Source organism: Erpetoichthys calabaricus, chromosome 3, assembly GCF_900747795.2.
Source record: "Erpetoichthys calabaricus chromosome 3, fErpCal1.3, whole genome shotgun sequence".
Lineage (NCBI taxonomy): Eukaryota > Metazoa > Chordata > Cladistia > Polypteriformes > Polypteridae > Erpetoichthys > Erpetoichthys calabaricus.
In genome coordinates, this window is record NC_041396.2 from 16,833,178 (window position 1) to 16,853,812 (window position 20,635).

At 40.7% G+C, this 20,635-nt stretch overlaps 1 protein-coding gene across 1 annotated transcript in view; it reads right to left on the minus strand.

Annotated features, from left to right (window-relative positions):
* mmut (methylmalonyl CoA mutase) overlaps nucleotides 1–19,161 on the minus strand; it is a 124,466-nt gene extending 105,305 nt beyond the window's left edge. The window contains exons 1-2 of the mRNA XM_028796405.2: nucleotides 19,092–19,161; nucleotides 6,707–7,147 (exon numbers count right to left, since the gene is read on the minus strand). Coding sequence (XP_028652238.1) covers nucleotides 6,707–7,109 — 403 coding nt within the window. The 5' untranslated portion in view covers nucleotides 7,110–7,147; nucleotides 19,092–19,161. The remainder of the gene's footprint in view (nucleotides 1–6,706; nucleotides 7,148–19,091) is intronic.
* Nucleotides 19,162–20,635: the final 1,474 nt, after the last annotated feature.

Genomic DNA, 20,635 nt, shown 5'->3' on the forward strand with positions numbered 1-20,635 from the left:
AGAAAAATTGTTATTGTCATATTTTTATGAACAACGAAGGCAACAAATAGGCATCAATTGGGACCAAAGCTGAAAACAACACCAAAAATATTCATTGTTGAGTGTTGATTGCTATTTCAAACTTAGCATTAATATGCAGGTGAACAATGGCTTTAGCTTTTTCAAAAATTAAGGGCTTTGCTATGATGAAAAATGTTCAGTACAGTAATCCCTCCTCCATCGCGGGGGTTACGTTCCAGAGCCACCCGCAAAATAAGAAAATCCGCGAAGTAGAAACCATATGTTTATATGGTTGTTTTTATATTGTCATGCTTGGGTCTCAGATTTGCGCAGAAACACAGGAGGTTGTAGAGAGACAGGAACATTATTCAAACACTGCAAACAAACATTTGTCTCTTTTTCAAAAGTTTAAACTGTGCTCCATGACAAGACAGAGATGACAGTTCAGTCTCACAATTAAAAGAATGCAAACATATCTTCCTCTTCAAAGGAGCAAACAATTCAATAGGGCTGTTTGGCTTGTAAGTATGCGAAGCACCGCGGCACAAAGCTGTTGAAGGCGGCAGCTCACACCCCCTCCGTCAGGAGCAGAGAGAGAGAGAGAGAGAGTTAGAGAGAGATAGAGAGAGACAGATAAAAAAAATCAATACGTGCCCTTTGAGCTTTTAAGTATGCGAAGCACCGTGCAGCATACTTAAAAGCTGCACACAGAAGGTAGCAACGTGAAGATAATCTTTCAGCATTTTTAGACGAGCGTCCGTATCGTCTAGGTGTGCGAACAGCCCCCCTGCTCACACCCCCTACGTCAGGATCACAGATAGTCAGCGCAAGAGAGAGAGAAAGAAAAGTAAGTTGGGTAGCTTCTCAGCCATCTGCCAATAGCGTCCCTTGTATGAAATCAACTGGGCAAACCAACTGAGGAAGCATGTACCAGAAATTAAAAGACCTATTGTCCGCAGAAACCCGCGAAGCAGCGAAAAATCCGCGATATATATTTAAATATGCTTACATATAAAATCCGCGATGGAGTGAAGCCGCGAAAGGCGAAGCGCGATATAGCAAGGGATTACTGTAATGTAATCAGTAAAAAAGATAAAATGTACTGTCACACACACTACTTTGATGCACCTTTGACTAATACACATCATACCATCCATACATTACTTACAGAATGTTATATAAAATGTAAAAACTACGGATGTGCTGATCTAAATTGTCCAATTTTCACTAAAAAATACTCAATTGGTGATTGGTAAATTAGCCACAATATTATTAGCTATGATATTTTCAGACCTTGCTTTCCTAAGCTTTACAGTGTTCCTTTATACAAGGTATTAGGGTAGCTGAACCAGCATACATCTTTTTTTTTTTTTTTTTTTTTTGGGTGGGGTCCTAAATTCCTGCAGTGTAAACAAAGAGCAGTGAGTGAAGACTCATTTTATTAGAGAGTTAGAGGAGTAGGAGGTTGGTATTGAGAGGTGATTGGAATATCAGCCTTTACGTTAAAGAAAGTGGAGTAATAAACTGAAAAAAGGGAATTGAAGAAGTCAATCCTGTGCATTTAGACAAACGGTAAGAAAAGCTACTTTAATCTCCTTATCGTTACGTTATTTCTCGAAAAAACTTGAAAAGCATTGCATTTTTTGCCTTGAAAAATTACACTTGTATTAGCTCTCATCTTTCTACTGTAAGTTGTGCACAACTGTCACTTTCAGATTCATCAGAATCGCTTTTGGTTTCACAGTTTACTGCCTAAAGATAGAATCACTTTGTCATCAGTGCTGAGGAGAGGTTCCTAAACATCACTCTTCTTATCACAGTCAAGAGCATGCAACACGTGGGCTGCTGAAAAATATTTCTCACGCAATGCAATTACAAAAACAGAGGAAGACACATCTACGCTGTTGCCCGCGTAACACTCTAGCCTGATGCTTACATGAGACATCTATACCATTGCCCGAGTAACGCTCAGCAGTAACACTGCTGACACTTTTACAGCCCGAGTAATCCCTGAGTCTAACACATGAGACGCGTCTATACGGTTACCTGAGTGACACTCTTGACTAACACTTTTATTTAGCTCCATTTTCAAAGCCTGTGTGATGCTCAGGTCTAAGTAAGGAGGTTGAGGGATTCAGACCTTTTTATTTTGTTCTTTAAATTAAAATGCACAACGTTTCAGTTAGGATAGTGAACTTGTTTTAAGTGCAGCACCTTACATATTTAATTGGGAAAAAGTAAAAGACGAATTTGAAATTGTGGTAATGTTTATTATTTGTTTCTGTTATCATATGGCGTACATTTTGGTAAGAAACAAGAACTACATAATTCAAATAGCAATCCATATTTATAATTACACCTCAAGAATTACAAACGTCTAGGACATACACTGAAGAAGAAAAAAAACACACATGTATAAATATATTAAATGTACATTTTAACAGTAAACATCTGCAATTGCAATTAATGATTTAAAATGACTAACACCTATAAGTGCATGTATATTTACATTTAATCAGTGTTTAATTGCCAATATTAATTGATTTATTGTCTGAGAATATATATATGTTTTTTGTTGTTAGGGAAATGGTGAACACTACTTTTTTAATTAAACCTTTTCAGATAAGTATATTACAAAACAATTAAACAATATGGCAGCTTGTAATTATGAAAAGCTTTATTTTCTTTTATGTCATACGTATTATGGGTAATTATTTTTGCATATATTTTATTAGTTAAAGTCTGTATTGTAAGGATCTGTATTAGTATTTTTTTATGGTCCCTGAACAATAAGCATACAGAACTTAATTGTGTTAATAAAAAACACTTGTGGTCTATAGTTTAATTATAAAAATACCAAAGTTAACACTTTAATATCGGACATAACACTTCAATACATCTGGTAATGCAGCAGCTTAGTCTAAAAAGACTTTTTAACTCTTTGAGGGCTAAATATTTTTTCCAAAAAATGATGCTTTCACACAGAAATCAATATGAAACACTTGTTGCCAAAAATGAGCAGCAGGCTTGCTGCCAGGCTGTCTTCACGTGGCTGGGACAGCAGCGGCCATGGTCACGGTTGTGGTGCATTACAATCTGGATTCTACCTCTTGTCATTGTTAAGTGTCAGTCCTCCCTGGCGAACATTGTCAGTACCATGACTAGCTGGGGACCGATCAGCTGAAGCTGGAACCTCACAATCGTGATAGATAGATAGATAGATAGATAGATAGATAGATAGATAGATAGATAGATAGATAGATAGATAGATAGATAGATAGAGATACTTTATTAATCCCAATGGGAAATTCACAATCTGATCAATCAATCAATTTGACTTTGGATCACTTGTATCAAAATCTGAGTCCGACAAGTCATAGTCCAGTTCAGAGATAATAGGCAAGACATCGTCCACGAAGTATTTTGCTTTTCGCATTCGCTTTGATCTCTCGCCAGGTGTCAGTGCCATTTTTGCCGTTTTGTGTGCCTTTCTACTCACATGAGTTCAGGGCATTTCAGTCAAACCAATGAATCTAACTTTCCTTCTGGCAACGACAGTCCAACAGTTTACAGTTGATTAGCACCATCAACTCCTCCTTTTGACAAAAGTCGACATCAGCCCTGAAAGAGTTAAAGGAGGAGGAGGAGGTAGGGAGCATGTACTGATACTGCGTGTTGCCGCACCCTTTAGAGCAGGGGTCTCCAACCTTTTTTCCCCTGAGAGCTACTTTTACAAAATGAAAATGGCTGAGAGCTACTCCTGTTTTCTAACATTTATCCTCATAGCTTATTTCAACCCAAACAAACTGAATAAACTTGTTTTGCCTTAACATTTACAAAATGTTGGTGTCCACAACATTTTGCATTAAAACATCACAAAAAATATTGAGTTCACCTGCAAGAGCATTTTGTATGTCTGTATGCATTTTCTTGTGTATCTCACACTATTGAATTAAAACATGAATGCTGTCAAAACAAAACAATGAAATTCCAAATCCACAGATCTGACTTCTTCATTTGTCATTTTGTCACAGTGTCACTTTATTCACATGTGTGATGTGTTTTAGAGTTAGTCAGATGACTGGCACTGATGGAGTCAACAAGAGAGGCAGGTGTCTGGTGGAGTGGAGCCACTTAGGTTTTCACTCTTATGGAGTCATTTAAATGTTCATCTATCAGTCTTGTTCTGAACTTTGATTTCACGACATTCATGTCAGAAAAGGCCAACTCACAGAGGTATGGAGACCCAAACAAAGCAGACATTTTCAGAGCTGTCTGGTGAAGATTCTTATAGTTTTCTGGCTCTACTAAGCTCCAGAAATGCTGAGAATGCTGTTGAGACTTTAACTGCACATTAGTTTGAAGGTTTACTAATATATTAATAAATATACTAATATATAAAATCCAATGTCTCTCTGTCTGTATGTCTATATGTCTTTCCGCTTTTCACGAGAGAACTACTTCACGGATTTATATTGGGTTTTTGTCTATAATATGCTTGAACATTCCGGTTGATTTTGTGACTTCTCTCATCATGCTAAGTATCATAGTTCTCTTGCAGGAGCGATATATTTGTGCTAATCTGAGACAGAGGCTGCGGGCCGAGGGGAGGGGGAAGCGTGATGTCAGGAGTGGGGAGCCGGGGTGGGGTCCTCCTCACTCATGCGCCAGCCTCTGTTTGAATCGGTCTACCTCTGGCCAAGTTTTGGAGCGTACATTGCCTCCACTTAACTAGCCATACCTGTTTGTTTACTGATTTTTAAAGTTTGTCCTGTTTCACTACTACGGGGGCAGAGCTGCGGGGAACAGCTAGTCTTTTTCCAAATTGAGTTGATTTTTTTTCTGATCAGATAGTGGAAAAGCATTCTACTTACTATGTATCACAGTTCACTTGCAGTACCGATTTATTAGCGCGAATCCAAGAAACACGCAGTGGGCCGAAGGGATCAAGGGAAGGGTTGGGTGGGCTTCCTCACTCACTTGCCAGCTTTGGGCCATGTTCCTTAACTCTGCTTAGATAGCGAATAAGAGAACAATTTAATTCAACTTTGTTTAATAAAGTGTTACTTAGGTCTTGATGAGTTTAAGTCCGGATATTATCTTAAGTGTATGCCACACTGAGAAGATAGATTGCTATTCAGATTGTGGATCGTGATATGATTTTTTGGAAAGATCGCCCACCCCTAATTTGACTAATCAAGTTTTCAAATTTATGTAGGATTCATTAACCCTTTGGCAAGATACTTGGAAAGGAGTTGCAAGCTACCAGTAGCTCGTGAGCGACGTGTTGGAGACCCCTGCTTTAAAGGAAAAATGGCAACAACAAAAAAAAAATTGAAATCGGCCAATCAAATAACATGAAATTGGTAAGTAATGAAAGTCTTAGTTCAATTAAAAAGTTAAATCATATATTGTACTTAGTACCTTTAGAATGTAGTGAATGTAACTGGGGCGGCACGGTGGCGCAGTGGGTAGCGCTGCTGCCTCGCAGTTGGGAGATCTGGGGACCTGGGTTCGATTCCCGGGTCCTCCCTGCGTGGAGTTTGCATGTTCTCCCCGTGTCTGCGAAATTGGCCCCAGTGTGTGCTTGGTGTGTGGGTGTGTTTGTGTGTGTCCTGCGGTGGGTTGGCACCCTGCCCAGGATTGTATCCTGCCTTGTGCCCTGTGTTGGCTGGGATTGGCTCCAGCAGACCCCCGTGACCCTGTGTTCGGATTCAGCGGGTTGGAAAATGGATGGATGGATGGATGAATGTAACTGATAGCCTCAGGCAGTGTAAGAGTTAAATATTAAAAGCTAAAGCCCATACCTTTTCTCTAAAAGTAATCTGGAAGGCCATCACTAGTTACAAAGGCTAAATTTTCAAGGTTCAAGGTTCAAGGTTCTTTTATTTGCCATTTGTGCATAAAACCAACAGCCAAAGCACATTGGAATTCTCGTGCAGAGCTCTGTCCGGAGTCATAGTAAAACATTAAAAAAATTCAAAAACAATAAAACAAAATAATAAATAATGTAGATTATACCAGCAGTATAATCTTGTATAATCAGTATAATTTTGGAATGAGCTAAGTAAATAAGAGATGGCAGAAATATTTCTTAGGTCATAAGATTATGGTGGGAAGGTAATCATGTCCTGTAGGAGATTATTTGTGCCCATTAAGCACAAGAATACATTGGTAAAATGTATAAGTCAGAAGGTAGATAAAATGCAAGACAGGGGCTATTACATCCATTTAGAAATATATTAATGTTTATTAAGCATTAGAATCCTCACGGGTGGCGCAGTGGTAGTGCTGCTGCTTTGCAGTAAGGAGACTGTGGAAGATTGTGGGTTCGCTTCCCGGTTCCTCCCTGTGTGGATAGCGCTTTGAGTATTGAGAAAAGCGCTATATAAATGTAATGAATTATTATTATTATTATTATTAATATATTGGTGACTAGGCAAAAACTCAGGAAAGTTGGGGTCAGAAAATGATGAGAAATATACAGAGTGAGGTAATGTTATGATAAGAAATTGTATTAAAACGAGGTAACGCCAAACTATCGGCACTCACTTCATTGAACTACGATGGCTTTTGTGCATCTATACAATAAAGTCTAAATTCTGATTGCCCATCCAGAAATTCGAAGAGGGAACAAATCTTTCTCTACAACACAGCATGGACCATACCACACTCCTACATATCTACAAATCAATACAACAAATACCTTTAATGTTGTCCCTGTAGAATTTATTGCTTTCTTCCACTGTGCTGAAGCCTGCATACTGGCGGATCGTCCAGGGTCTGTAGGTGTACATGGTGGGGTAAGGGCCTCGAGTGAAAGGACTGACACCAGGCAACTCATCTGGAAATTTCTCTGTATCCTCCTGGGAGTATACTGGTTTGATGCTGATCCCTTCTGGAGTGTGCCATATTAACTCCTCTGGATTCTTCCCTTTAAGCTGTTTCTTTGCCAAGGAGGCCCACTGTGAATTCAGTGGCTTGTGATCCAGTGAGGTTGCTAGCCGGAAGTACCTGCAGCCAAATCTAGACAAGTGAGGGAAAGCACTTTGTGATTTCAGCAGCTTTCTGCAGTGGAAGGATAAGCAGATTTGCCGAACTCCCAACATTCTTCAACCACTTCTTGAGTTAATTTGACATGTGAAAGCTAAAATTAAAAAAAAAAAATGCACATTAAACAAAGGTAAGTTTCAAGATGCAGTGCACACCAAGTCAAATACCTTCTTCTAATGGGATGGTGAACAAAGCTTTCCGACTTCACGCAACAGTCTCATGATTCTATATTGACCTGGCATGAGTGAGTGTGAACACGTGCACTGTGATGTCCTCAGGCTGGTTCCTGCCCAGTGTGATACTGAGGAGACTGAACCTACCTTTCAATGAACCTATCCTTAAAATAACTGGGATTGGAAAATGCATGTAGGAAGACAACAGAAGAAAGAGACAATAACTGATGAAGCAGCAAATACCCACACATCAATCTGATTTTCAAAATTGCTCTTCCTCTTACACAGTAGTTGGGCGCCTTACAATATACTGATGCCATTGGGTGGAAAGCAGTACCCAATACAAAAGAGAATGGCAGACCATCACAGTGACTAATAGTTGAATGAGACCCCTCTAACTATTCATCAACCTCACAATACGATTGCCTTTACATTTCAAAATACTCTATAAAAGTTTACCATTGGCTACTGGAGTACAACTCCCCTTTAACATTTTAATCTGGAATTTTAATCTCATCTAAAATGCTAATGCCAGTAACTTTTAAGGACTGTGTGTTCACATCTCCAGTAAAGATCAGGTAGCCTTTTACCTTCAATTATAAGTCTGTGTGATGGTCTGTGTCAGCTCCATGCTCCCTGTTGCGTTCAGGAGCCTCTTAAACCCGAACCGTCAATAGTCATGAACTGAGATGAGCCGGGCAAATGAGGGCACACACTTACAGCAAGGGTAAAGTGCAAAGGTGATAAGTGCTTTAATTTAAAACAATCCAAAACAAAGCAGTGTTCAAAAGTGCAGTGATCAAAGTCTTCAATAAATAAATAATGCCATAAAACCAAAGTGAATGTGGAGGTAAAAAGTGATTACTAAATAATCCATAAAATCGAAGCTAAAAAATCACATGGCTAGAATCCGTTCTTTAGAATATCGTACATGCCCTGGTGCATTCTTCTCAAACTGACGTCTCCTCTGCTTACCCCACACGGGACCATGCAGCAGAGTAGACGTCCAACCGACAGGCACAGCCAACCTTCTTCACAGGATCAGGGTCCTGCTGTCTCACAGGCTCCTTGCAGGACGCCATGCCGAACCTTGCATCACCTGCTCTCGCTGCCACTCCAGTGCCTTACGGGGAACCACTACTGCTAAACCAACAAATGCTCAGCAAAATGGCCCTCTTCAGCTCCCAAGTGTCGTCCCAATACTCCTCCGAGGGGCCTTCCTCCCGGCTGCCTGCCTCCATCCCCTCACACACTGGTGTCTCTCGATCTTGCCTTTGTTTGTTCAAGCTCTCTCTCTCTCTTGTTCTCCTTTTAAAACCTCAGTCTTGCTCTTTTCATTCTCTTTCTGTCTCTGTTCCCCTATCTGCTGTGCAGGCTCCTCTTTATATGGTCTGATTGGGCGTAGATGTGGCCCTCCACCCATTCTGAGGCTTGAATGTGGCACCTGACCGATTCCGCTCCCTTTTGCACATGAGTGTGTGATCGGCCAAACACTGCAATAAACCCCGGAGCAGCACCATCATGCGCACATCTGCACCCATTCTGAGCCTGCATGCCCTCGGGATGTTGATTATTTAAAATCTGCTCTATGTCACAGACCACTTACGACAGTCTGTAAAAAAATATCCCCAGGGAGAACTAATCCTGTGTGAATCGACACATCAGTAAAATGAAGTAATTTCAGCAATTTGGACACTTATATTTCAGCCAGGGTGCTTCCTCTGGTTGGAGTTCAGATCTTTTTTTTAGGTCTTGTTTGTTGTTGTTTAATGCCTTTATGTTAATATTTTGAATTATATTAGAGATATTACTTATGGTGCCCTCCATAATGTGTGGGATAAAGAACACATTTTTCTTTCATTTACCTCTGCTCCACAGTCTAAAACTGCAAATCAAACAATTCAAATGCGATTAAAGTGCACACTGAAGTGTTTCATTTAAGGGTATTTGCATACATTTTGGTCACACCATGCAGAAATGACAACACTTTTTATACATTGTGAGGGACGCCCGAAGGATGGAAGGATGGGGGGAGGCAGCTACTTTTGGACACTGCCTCCCCCAAAACGCTAGATGGCAGCTCCCCCTGGAATGCAGCAGTGCCCCAGATTCCCGCAGGGCATCGTGGGACTTGGAGTTCGGTTTCTCAGCCCTGTTGGATGCCACCAGGGGGAGCTTTCGAAAGGACCTGGGGACTCATCCTTTCCCTATAGCCCAGAAGTATGAGGTAGTTACTAGGACGGAAGCCCTGAAGTACTTTCGGGCTGAAGAAAAAAGCCATTTCTTCATTGGACCCAGAAGTGCCACTCAGCCACGTGGTCAGAAGGACAGAACCACTTCTGGGTCAAGAACTATTTAAAGGACTGCTGGGAACCCAGCAAGCGAGCCAGAGTCGGGTGGAGGTGGACAAAGCTTGCTGGGAGGTGTGGAGGAGAATTGGAGAGACAATTTTGTTTTGTTTAAATGTTATTTACCTGTGTTATTGTGGCTGAGGTGCTTAAGGCACTGTTACTGGGAAGAAAACTTCTTGGTACTTTTACTTGGTGTCCAGAGTGTCTGTCTGTTGGGGTTAACGAGGCAACAGCTACCTCTAGCGTTTTACAACATATAATTTTTATATAGTTTTTTTTTATCCATTCATAAAACTGTGGTTGCTGAGGTAATAACATGAACAGCATGTGACAATATATCTACTCGTGGGGCTATCAAGTGTGGCACGCGGCTGGGGGTGGCACCCAGCCGGGACGCCCAGGAAGACCGGAGGAGGGCTTGTACCTCCTCCAGACCATGAGGGGGCGACTGCCCTGGTTCCTTTGGGGGCCATGGGCACGGAGCTGGGAAGCTCAACCCTGTAGGGGCCCATGGTCACTCTGGAGAACTCTGGACCCCAGCACTTCCGCCGCACCAGGAAGTGCTGGGGTGAAGACGAGTGGGGACACCCGGAGTGCTACCAGGTATGCAGCCAGCACTTCCACCACACTGGGGAGTGCCGGTGGGAGATTGCCGGGGAGCACCTGGAGTACATCTGGGTGCACATAAAAGGGGCCGCCTCCCTTCAGAGAGAGGCTGGAGTCGGGAGAGAAGTTGGACAAGGTCTCAGGAGGAGACACGGAGGCGGTCTGAAGAGTGAGGCATAGTGGTTTGGCCTGGACTTTGGGGAGTCTGTGGGTTGTGGAGCACTGAACTTTGTAAACAGACTTGTAAATAGAAGTGTGTTGGGTGACGAAATAATGTCTGCCTGTCTGTGTCCGGGCTGTTCCCCACACAAGTTAAACCAGATGGTAAAGCTTGTTAATGTTTACCTCAGAGGGTGCATCAGTCATGCAGGACACACAAAAAGGTGCGCCTGCTCTTTTGCTGCAGTCCATTCCACCCCTAACCAGAGTGCCACTGTGGCATATTGTGAGGCCTGGCGTAGAGATGACACTTGGAAAGATATTCCCCCTGATGAGCGACATTGAGACTTGTATCCAGCAAGGGGCACAGGATTTCTGGGAATAGGTTAAAGGCCAAGCAAAATGACACCTTTTATTGGCTAACTAAAAAGATTACAATATGAAAGCTTTCGAGGCAACTCAGGCTCCTTCTTCAGGCAAGATGTAATCAAATGATTATGAAATCAAATCATCAATGATTACATCTTACCTGAAGAAGGGGCCCGAGTTGCCTCGAAAGCTTGCATATTGTAATCTTTTTAGTTAGCCAATAAAAGGTGTCATTTTGCTTGGCTTTTCTCTACATTCATAATGGCTAACACGGTACAACACCCTAGTACTGGGAATAGGTTAGTTAAAGATTGCACCCTTTTATTAAACCAGAAGTCATATATATATATATATATATATATATATATATATATATATATAAAGTGTAAGCCTGTGCTGTAAAAAGCCTGGGCTCCTAGAAACCATGGATTCTGGCACTTCAATTAATCACATTGTTGTACATTAGCGGCTAAGCGTCTCATTCCTCGGTGGTTTAGTTTTCCCGACATGCTCGCTTACGTTGTCTATCAGCGGCTAAGCCAGTTTCTCTCTCCTCGGAGGTTTCGTTTTGCTAATGTGCTCGCTTTGCTTGTGTATTAGCGGTTAAGTGAGTTTCTCTTTTGTCGGTGGTTTCACTTTGACGACAGAGTCGCTTTCTTTGAATATCATGCTGTAGCCTCGCACTTCTGGGCCGGACAGACAGACACATAAACTTTCACGTTTATATATAAGATATATATACACACAAACATGCCCGATAGATACACAGTGGTGCTTGGTACTTCAAACTTAAATTTGTTTCAGGAAGCTGTTTGAACTCTGAATTTTTCAAAGTCTGAATCATTTTTCCTCATTACAAATAATGGAAAGTGAATTAATCCGTTCCCATACCCTAAATAATACCTATTTTGGTAAAGGTAAACAGCAAATATACATAATTTAAGGTAAAAATAACACAATTAAATGCCTTAAATAGTAAATTAAAACATAAAAATAATAAATAAAATATGTAAATACTGTATAATAAAATCAAATGTATGGCAGCACACATAGAAGCAGTGGCTGACTGCTCTTCCTTTTGTCTTTTTGTTTATCCTTTTCTGTATGCGTTTCTGTTCTTCATAATGTAGAGAAAAGCCAAGCAAAATGACACCTTTCATTGGCTAACTAAAAAGATTACAATATGCAAGCTTTCGAGGCAACTCAGGCACCTTCTTCAGGCAAGATGTTCTTCATAATGAAATTCTGCAGGGTGCATAACGTCTACAGCTGACACAATCTCCTAAAAATAGGACTATGCAGCACGCGGATTGTTATAGCTAAGTTTCTCTGCTTCCATAACATCCCGGCGGACATAGCCAGGCGTCAGAGCTCCCCATGGATTACCATCCCCACAGGTAGGAGATGGTGGTGGTGCAGGGACAGGAGGCAGAAGTGGGGCTGCCGTGGCTATGGAGGAGGCCACACAAGCTGTCTCTTCCTAGTATTTTCTCTCCAACGTAAAATCCCTTGCAAATAAGATGGACAAATTCACGCTCCTGGTTGCACTGAATAAGATATTTAAGAACAGTTACATTCTGCTAATTACAGAAACCTGGCTTCATTCATTCATTCCAGATACAGCTATTGAACTAGCAGGCCTCACAGTACACTGTCAGGACAGGACCGGAGACTCCAGTAAGAGAAGGGGTTGGGGATCATTCCTATATGTCAACAACAACTGGTGGACTAACACTAAGACTGTAGACAACAGATGACATTTCCGCTCGCCACGTAAGCGGCATTGGTTGCCGCATTTCCTTCACTGCGTGCACAGTTCTAATATAGAAGCATCGTTCATATTTCTCTCGAATTTAGCCTTCGAACTCTGGAATGTTCAAAGTTAGAATCATTTGAAGCATGAGGCAGCACTATATAACATAAAATACGATATCTTTCCCTAGTGGTACGGCACAGATTTTAAAAGGAAGAAACAGTAACACTAAAGGAAATACTGTATACTGAGCTTGTGTTTAATATTGGCTTAACACTCACAATAATACAATATTCGAAGGAGTGCTACTGGCGAAAGCATGATGCAGTCGGGGCTGTTTAATTCGAGAGAGAGAGTACAGAAGGCATATTGTCCTGGGTACGGGCAGGAGCAGTGTCTTCCACCCATCTGTAAATGAGCGCAAAGGTTCAGTGCAGTTGCCCAGCTTTATACTTTTTCAGGTTCCAAAATAAGAATGTGCATTTGCCAAGCATGGAATTCATTCACAAGGAAAATTCTAAATAGCAGGCAGTGGTCCCTGACCATATATTGACATCACCAAGCTGTGCACATAAGCACTTTTAAACTGCCTGCCTGAGTAGTCTTCCACTTGTTCCTTCCCATCTCCCAATCAGGTTCTCTCTATCAGCTGATTTGTGTGGTTTTAGCTACAGTGCATCCAGAAAGTATTCACAGCGCATCACTTTTTCCACATTTTGTTATGTTACAGCCTTATTCCAAAATTGATTAAATTCAATTTTTTTCCTCAGAATTCTACACACAACACCCCATAATGACAACGTGAAAAAAGTTTACTTGAGATTTCTGCAAATTTATTAAAAATAAAAAAATTGAGAAAGCACATGTACATAAGTATTCACAGCCTTTGCCATGAAGCTCAAAATTGAGCTCAGGTGCATCCTGTTTCCCCTGATCATCCTTGAGATGTTTCTGCAGCTTCATTGGAGTCCACCTGTGGTAAATTCAGTTGGTTGGACATGATTTGGAAAGGCACACACCTGTCTATATAAGGTCCCACAGTGGACAGTTCGTGTCAGAGCACAAACCAAGCATGAAGTCAAAGGAATTGTCTGTAGACCTCCGAGACAGGATTGTCTCGAGGCACAAATCTGGGGAAGGTTACAGAAAAAATTCTGCTGCTTTGAAGGTCCCAATGAGCACAGTGGCCTCCATCATCCGTAAGTGGAAGACGTTCGAAACCACTGGTTATGGTAGAGTGGCCAGACGGAAGCCACTCCTTAGTAAAAGGCACATGGCAGCCCGCCTGGAGTTTGCCAAAAGGCACCTGAAGGACTCTCAGACCATGAGAAAGAAAATTCTCTGGTCTGACGAGACAAAGATCGAATTCTTTGGTGTGAATGCCAGGCGTCACGTTTGGAGGAAACCAGGCACCGCTCATCACCACGCCAATACCATCCCTACAGTGAAGCATGGTGGTGGCAGCATCATGCTGTGGGGATGTTTTTCAGCGGCAGGGACTGGGAGACTAGTCAGGATAAAGGGAAAGATGACTGCAGCAATGTACAGAGACAAAGTATCTATCTATCTATCTATCTATCCTGGATGAAAACCTGCTCCAGAGCACTCTTGACCTCAGACTGGGGCGACAGTTCATCTTTCAGCAGGACAACGACCCTAAGCACACAGCCAAGATATCAAAGGAGTGGCTTCAGGACAACTCTGTGAATGTCCTTGAGTGGCCCAGCCTGAGCCCAGACTTGAATCCGATTGAACATCTCTGGAGAGATCTTAAAATGACTGTGCTCCGACGCTTCCCATCCAACCTGGTGGAGCTTGAGAGGTGCTGCAAAGAGGAATGGGCGAAACTGGCCAAGGATAGGTGTGCGAAGCTTGTGGCATCATATTCAAAAAGACTTGAGGCTGGAATTGCTGCCAAAGGTGCATCGACAAAGTATTGAGCAAAGGCTGTGAATACTTATGTACATGGGTTTTCTCAGTTTTTTTATTTTTAATAAATTTGCAAAAACCTCAAGTAAACTTTTTTCACGTTGTTATTATGGGGTGTTGTGTGTAGAATTCTGAGGCATAAAATGAATTTAATCCATTTTGGAATAAGGCTGTAACATAACAAAATGTGGAAAAAGTGATGCGCTGTGAATACTTTCCGGATGCACTGTATATTTATTTATGGCCTCAATTTCCCAGTTTTAATAAAAGAATTTGTTTCGAATAAACTTGACAGGTCACAGTGGCACACTTTAAACATCTTGTTACAAGACTTTGCTAAGGCCTACTTACACGTTTTTCTACAGGTCATCTGTTAAGAAGGCAAAATCTGAAGGACTTGTCAAAACTGCAGAGACAGATGTGATTGCACTTAAATCACTAAACGAGGTTCAATAAAAAAATAGAAACTGGAACATAAGAGACATTTTCAAATGTAGTTTACTAAGCAAGAAGTTATTTTCACTTATAGACATTTGTGGCACATTCCAGGCATTGAGTGCTGACTGTGAAAGAGGTCTCCAAAGCTGTGGAATGGTCTGCCTGCTATTATAAGATGTGACCCTTCAGTCTGAGCTTTCAAATCCTGGGTGAAGAGTCACAACTTCAGCTTAGCATACCCTGACTAGAGCTACTGGCTAGCTGTGCATACTGCATCTCTGTTGTTAGTCAAACTAAAACATAAGTAAAATGATATTTATAAACTGTTACTATCCTTATGTGGCACTCGGTGAACTGCTCTACTGCCAAGTTGTTTGTCTGCCGCTGGAAAATTCATCTCAGATAAAGGAGCACTGGATTCATTGGGTGGAAGGGTCTTTTCATCTGATTGGCTGGCCCAGCACTAACTCAGCTTTACAGTGGCCACTAAGGAACAGGCAGCTAGTTGGCCGAGGTCTCCAGGACTTTGACTGTGTCTGGCTTGTCTGACTCCTTTTCTACAATCTGGTAACATTTTTACAATTAGCTGATTGACAGATGTTGTTGTTTTTAAATCTATGTTAATTACTTTCTACTTTGCTTTTGATGTCTTTGAACAAACCTCTATCTTCATATACGATAGTTCTGTATTTCGTGACTGGTATAATCTGTTCCTACATTTTCCTTTGGAGAGTTGTCGTGGTGGTCTGCACCTGCACTTGGTGAGCCGTGTTGTGCAAGCATAAAGTTGTTTGTACTGTTGTGTTGTACTTCTGAGTTGACCATGATAGACTGGCCATCCTGCTCTGTGAACAGGGTTATGTTTTCTATGCTGCATTTGCTCCAATATTTGACACCCATTGCAAACCCAATCTACCTGGAATGGGGTGTTTCTCTGAATTGTCCTTCCCAAGATTTCCTTAATTTTTTTTTTTCCGTAAAGGGTTTTTTTTGGGGAGAGGGGGGTTCTTGTCTTCTTAGGGAGTCAAGGCTGGAGAGCTGTTAAAGCCAATTAAAGCATTCCTGGTGTAATTTGGGGCTATACATGAAATAAATGGTTGTTTTTATTTAGTCTAACGAAGAACATTAAAACAAAATCTAGGAACTGTTTAGATGTCAAGCATTTGGAAAACCTGATAATAAATAAACTCTATTAAATTAAATTATTTATTAACATAATGTTCATTATATTTATAACCTAGACAAAGAAAAGGATAGAAGAGAAACATTTTGAATATACAGTAAAATTTTGAGCAAAAGTGAATGTTATATCAGGTCAGTTCATTTTTTGATATTATGCAATACAGTAAATAATGATATTGTGTGATTTTTTTTCTGCTGTATGTATACAGAAATGCATTGCTATATATGTATGCTACCCTTCTACGAGAACATCAGAACAATCAAGACGAGAGCAGGCCATTCAACCCCACAAAGCTCACCAGTTCTGCCCACTAAATTCTTCTAAAGTAACATCAAGTTGAGTTTTGAAGGTAACTAAAGTCCTACTGTCTACCACGCTACTTGGTCACTTATTCCATGTGTCTGTGGTTCTATGAGTGAAGAAAAACGTCCAAATGCTTGTGTGAAATTTATCATTAACAAGTTTCCAACTGTGTCCCCATGATCTTGATGACCTTATTTTAAAATAACATTCTCGATCCACTGGACTAATTCCCTTCATAATTTAAAACACTTCAATTATGTCACCTCTTAGTCTTATTTTACTTAAACTGAAAAGGCTCAGCTCTTTTATTCTTTCCTCATAATTCATCCTCTGTAGTCCTGGAATCAGCCAAGTTGCTCTTCTTTGGACTTTTTCTAGCGCTGCTATGTCTTTTTGTAGCCTGGAAACCAAAACTGCACCCAGTACTCCAGATGAGGCCACACCAGTGTGTTATAAAGACTGAGCAGAACCTCCTGTGACTTGTACTCCACACATCAAGGCGCTATATAACCTGACATTCTGTTAGCCTTCTTAATGGCTTCTGAACATTGTCTGGTAGTTGATAGTGTCGAGTCCACTACGAGAACTAAATCCTTCTCATAAGGTATACTTTCAATTATGAGACCTACTATTCTACAGTATATTCAGATCGCATATTTTTACTTTCTACATGTAATAATTTACATTTACTGACATTAAATTTCATCTGCAACAAATCTGCCCAAGCTTGTATGATGTCCAAGTCCCTCTGTGATGATTCAACTGATTTTCAATTATCTGCCAGTCCTCCTAGTTTGGTATCATCTGCAAACTTAACCAGCTTGTAACATACATTCCTATCCAAATCATTTATATACAGGAATATTAAAAATAGTAGCAGCCCCAGCATTGACCCCTGCTGAACACCACTCTTAACATCAGCCAGGTCTGATAAGGTTCCCCTCACCAGCAGTCTCTTCCTGTGTCTGAGCCAATTTTGTGGCCATCTACACAAAACACTGTCAACTCCTATTAATCCCACTAATTATATAATATTTGTTTTATAATAAACACATTTTATCTTTGTTATTAGATAGATAGATAGATAGATAGATAGATAGATAGATAGATAGATAGATAGATAGATAGATAGATAGCTTTATTAATCCCAAGGGGAAATTCACAAATATTAATATTCTTAACTAACATTTTTCTTTCCTTGTAACTTTAATATCTTGTAAAGCACTTTGAGCTACACTGCTTGCATGAAAATGTGCTATAGAAACAAATATTGATGCTGCTATTACTGGCACTCAAAAATAGTTGGTTTTTAGAAATTGTTGCTCACAAGAAAAAAAATTGCAGGTACCAAGCCACTCCTTAGAGCAGGGGTGTCAAACTCCGGGCCTGGAAGGCTGCAGTGGCTGCAGGTCTTCATTCTAACCCTTTTCCTAATCAGTGACCTGTTTTCATTGCTAATTAACTTCTTTTCCCTCCATTTTAATAGCCTTATTTTTAAAGAAATGTATTACTTTCATCATTAAATGACAGACAAAAAGAAATGAGATGTGAAACGAGCCAACAGATGACCAGCTAAACTGGGATTTCAAACTCCAACCAATTTCACTCCAACCGATCACTTAATGAGAAGCTGATTCTTCCTGTTAATTAAACCTGTTATTTAATTCCATGGCTTGTTGCTGCTCTCATTCTGCCACAAGCAAGCATTTCCAAAACTGTTTATTTTTCTGTTTTTTCTAAGAACAGAGTCAAGATGTTTTGGTGACCTGAGAGATCGGCCTTCACCTTTCACTATTTTCAGATATTGTGTGATGGGCACAGGTGAGTTGGTCATGTGGTGGCTTGTTTTATGTCTCATTATCGTTTGGCTGCTAATTAAGGAAAAAGTGACAACTAAGGGGCCTGAGTCGAAATTAATTACAACTAAAGCAAAAGAATTTAATTAGCAGCAAAAACTGGTCACTAATGAAGATGGTTAGAATGAAAATGTGTGGCCACTGCGGCCCTCCAGGACCAGAGTTCGACACCCGTGCTTTACAGGGGACACTGGTTGACACTAAGGTCGAACAGAATCAATATACTGTACTGGTTTGCCTAGAGTGCAGGAATGACAACAGAATCGACTGAGGACAATTCTCATTTACAGCAGATATTGTTCCAGACTGCTCGGCGCATTGCCAAGGATGAAACTAATAAATCAACACGCTGAATAAAGCAGAATGCACTTCGACAGCTGTAGTAACGTCTATTAAAGTTTTGTTTTAGTTTAAACTCCCGTGAAAATGTAATGATTACTAAACATGTTTGCATAGGACTGAAATGAAAGGCAAAGTCGAAAGTGGAATCCGCAAGATGCAAAACAATGCTCTTTGCTTTAAAGCCGTGGCACTCTCAAAATTCAAAGCGGTCCGCAAAAATTGAAGCTGTTCAAATATTTAATATTAACAAAAAGTACATAAACAACACTGAGCAAATAAAGTGAACAATGTGAAAGATAAAATCGCCACAAATTGATAATTAAACATGCCGAAAAGGTTTTCAAAACGGAGCAGTAAGAAACTCTCTCTCTGCTTCAATACTGTAAGTAACTACTTTACTGATTTTATTTGACATTCGCTACGAAACGCTAATAGGTATATTAACACTACTGGGTATCTTTTGAGATTCCAATTTTTATTACAATATACACTTTATCCCGTTGCATCAAAATAATGCACAAACCGTGCATAAACACACTAATTCACAAAATGAACAATTGAACGTCATAAACTGACCTCTGTGTGTGTGCATATGAAGATCTTTCCGCATTACACGCGCCTCTACAAGCCCTGAAGGAAAGTAAACGCCTTCGCCAAAGGAACATCCAATCAAAATCTTCATTTGGACCGTAAACCAATCAGAGTGGGGAGGAAGTTAAGTGACTTCCGAAGACCGACACGGAAGCAAAACAGAATAAAAACCATCAGTGTCATACGAGTTGTTGGTTACAAAAAGAGGGGAATGTGGAAAAGATGTCTGTTGTTTTATGCATTATTTTCCTTAAAATTGCATTTTTAACAATTCAGTTCTCTTAGGCTTATCCTGCTATACATACGGTAAGGTTCGTTTTGCTCTTTCAATAGCGGTTCCCAGTGAGTGAAGGCGCAACTGTCAAGATTAATCGATGGGAGTCTGTGCACAGTGCTTCAGTGTTTTTTTAAAAAATATGTTGATTAAATTACATGCAGTATATGTGGAATCAGTTAAGTATTATTTTGAGGAGTATTTTGTGATGTTTTTAACGTTGTATGCGTTTGAATTTCCCCTTTGGATCAATAAAGTGTACCTACTCTAATCTTCTAGTTTATTTTTTCTCGGGGTGCACATCCACTTACCCGGAACTCTGGTTTACCAATAGCTTGGATGCTTCTGAGACGTTAGTACGTCCTTTCAGTACCCACGTATAACTTTTCTCTGGTTTCTGCCGCGATCTTAAAAGCTTGCCTGTGAAATTCAAATTTATTGTTAAGTACCCACAAAGAAATGCTACCTTTAATGCCCACAGTCCACAGACAAACAGGTTAGGTGGATCAGCGATGCTAAATTTGCCTCAATGTGTTTGTGTGTGAATGATTTCATTCTAAAATGAGCAAATTATTAGAAACACCTGTACTCCATAAAGTGCATGTATGCAAACATGTGCAAACATTGCAGGACAGTGGTGCAAACGAAGACAATGCAACGCTAACCAGATAGAATGATAGTTTATTAATCCCAAGGGGAAATTCACATACTCCAGCAGCAGCATACTGATAAAGAAAATATTAAATTAAAGAGTGATAACAATGCAGGTATAACAGACAATAACGTTGAATAATGTTAACATTTACCCCACCCCCCAGGTGGTATTGAAGAGTCACATAGTGTGGGGGAGGAACGATCTACTCAGTCTGTCAGTGGAGTAGGACGGTGACGGCAGTTTGTAACTGAAGCAGCTCCTCTGTCTGGAGATGATCCTGTTCAGTGGATGCAGTGGATTCTCCATGATTGACAGGAGTCTGCTCAGCGCCCGTTGCTCTGCCACGGATGTCAAACTGTCCAGCTCCATGCCTACAATAGAGCCTACCTTCCTCACCAGTTTGTCCAGGCGTGAGGCGTCCCCCTTCTTTATGCTGCCTCCCCAGCACACCACCGCGTAGAAGAGGGCGCTTGCCACAACCGTCTGATAGAACATCTGTAGCATCTTATTGCAGATGTTGAAGGACGCCAGCCTTCTAAGGAAGTATAGTCGGCTCTGTCCTTTCTTACACAGAGAATCAGTATTGGCAGTCCAGTCCAA